The following is a 732-nucleotide window of genomic DNA, read 5'->3' on the forward strand; positions in this document are numbered from 1 at the left end:
AGATGCAGTTTATATGGGCTCTTGAACATGACCGTGTTTTCAGGAGAGAAAGAGTGTTTAGAGACCCATAAGATCCGCTGGATGTGAGTGATGAACACTTGATGAGATATTATCATTTCCCCAGGAATTTCATCTTGGGGCTCTGCAATAGACTTGAGGTACATCTTACAAAGAAGAACAAGAAGATCACATGCCATACCTGTTCATACACAATTCTTGCTGCTTTAAGATTTTATGCATCTGGTTCATTCCAGTGCCATTGCAGACTCTGTTGAATTAAGCCAAGCAAGCATATCACAAATAGTGAAACTAGTGACCGATTCCCTATGGAGGTGTGCAAGAAGGGAAATTAAAATGTCAAGGACCATTCAAGATCTAGTACAATCCAAGCAAGATTTTCTTTGCCATTAAAAATTTTCCCAATGTCATAAGAGCAATAGATGGTACACATATCCCATAAAATCATCACAACAGGAACACCTTTTCCTCAACCGAAAGGGAATTCACTCACTAAATGTCCAAGTTGTGTGTGATAGCCATCAAAAAAAGAATAAGCTTCAGTGCTAAATATCCTGGTAGCATTCACGACTCCCTCATTTGGAGCAACAGTGATCTTCGGAGAAGATTTTTGGCCGGAGAATTTGGTGATCATACTTACTTGGTGAGTATATATATGAGTAATATTTGTAAATTTATATTCTGAAAAATATTGATTACTGTTGATCATATGAA

General features: G+C 37.6%; 1 protein-coding gene across 1 annotated transcript in view; it reads left to right on the forward strand.

Annotated features, from left to right (window-relative positions):
• Nucleotides 1–732, forward strand: part of LOC119586652 — a 19830-nt gene that overhangs the window by 18537 nt on the left and 561 nt on the right. Inside the window, exons 3-5 of the mRNA XM_037935392.1 lie at nt 3–83; nt 255–389; nt 580–661. Of these exons, the coding sequence (XP_037791320.1) occupies nt 3–83; nt 255–389; nt 580–661 (298 nt within the window). The remainder of the gene's footprint in view (nt 1–2; nt 84–254; nt 390–579; nt 662–732) is intronic.

Source organism: Penaeus monodon, chromosome 21 (assembly GCF_015228065.2).
Source record: "Penaeus monodon isolate SGIC_2016 chromosome 21, NSTDA_Pmon_1, whole genome shotgun sequence".
Lineage (NCBI taxonomy): Eukaryota > Metazoa > Arthropoda > Malacostraca > Decapoda > Penaeidae > Penaeus > Penaeus monodon.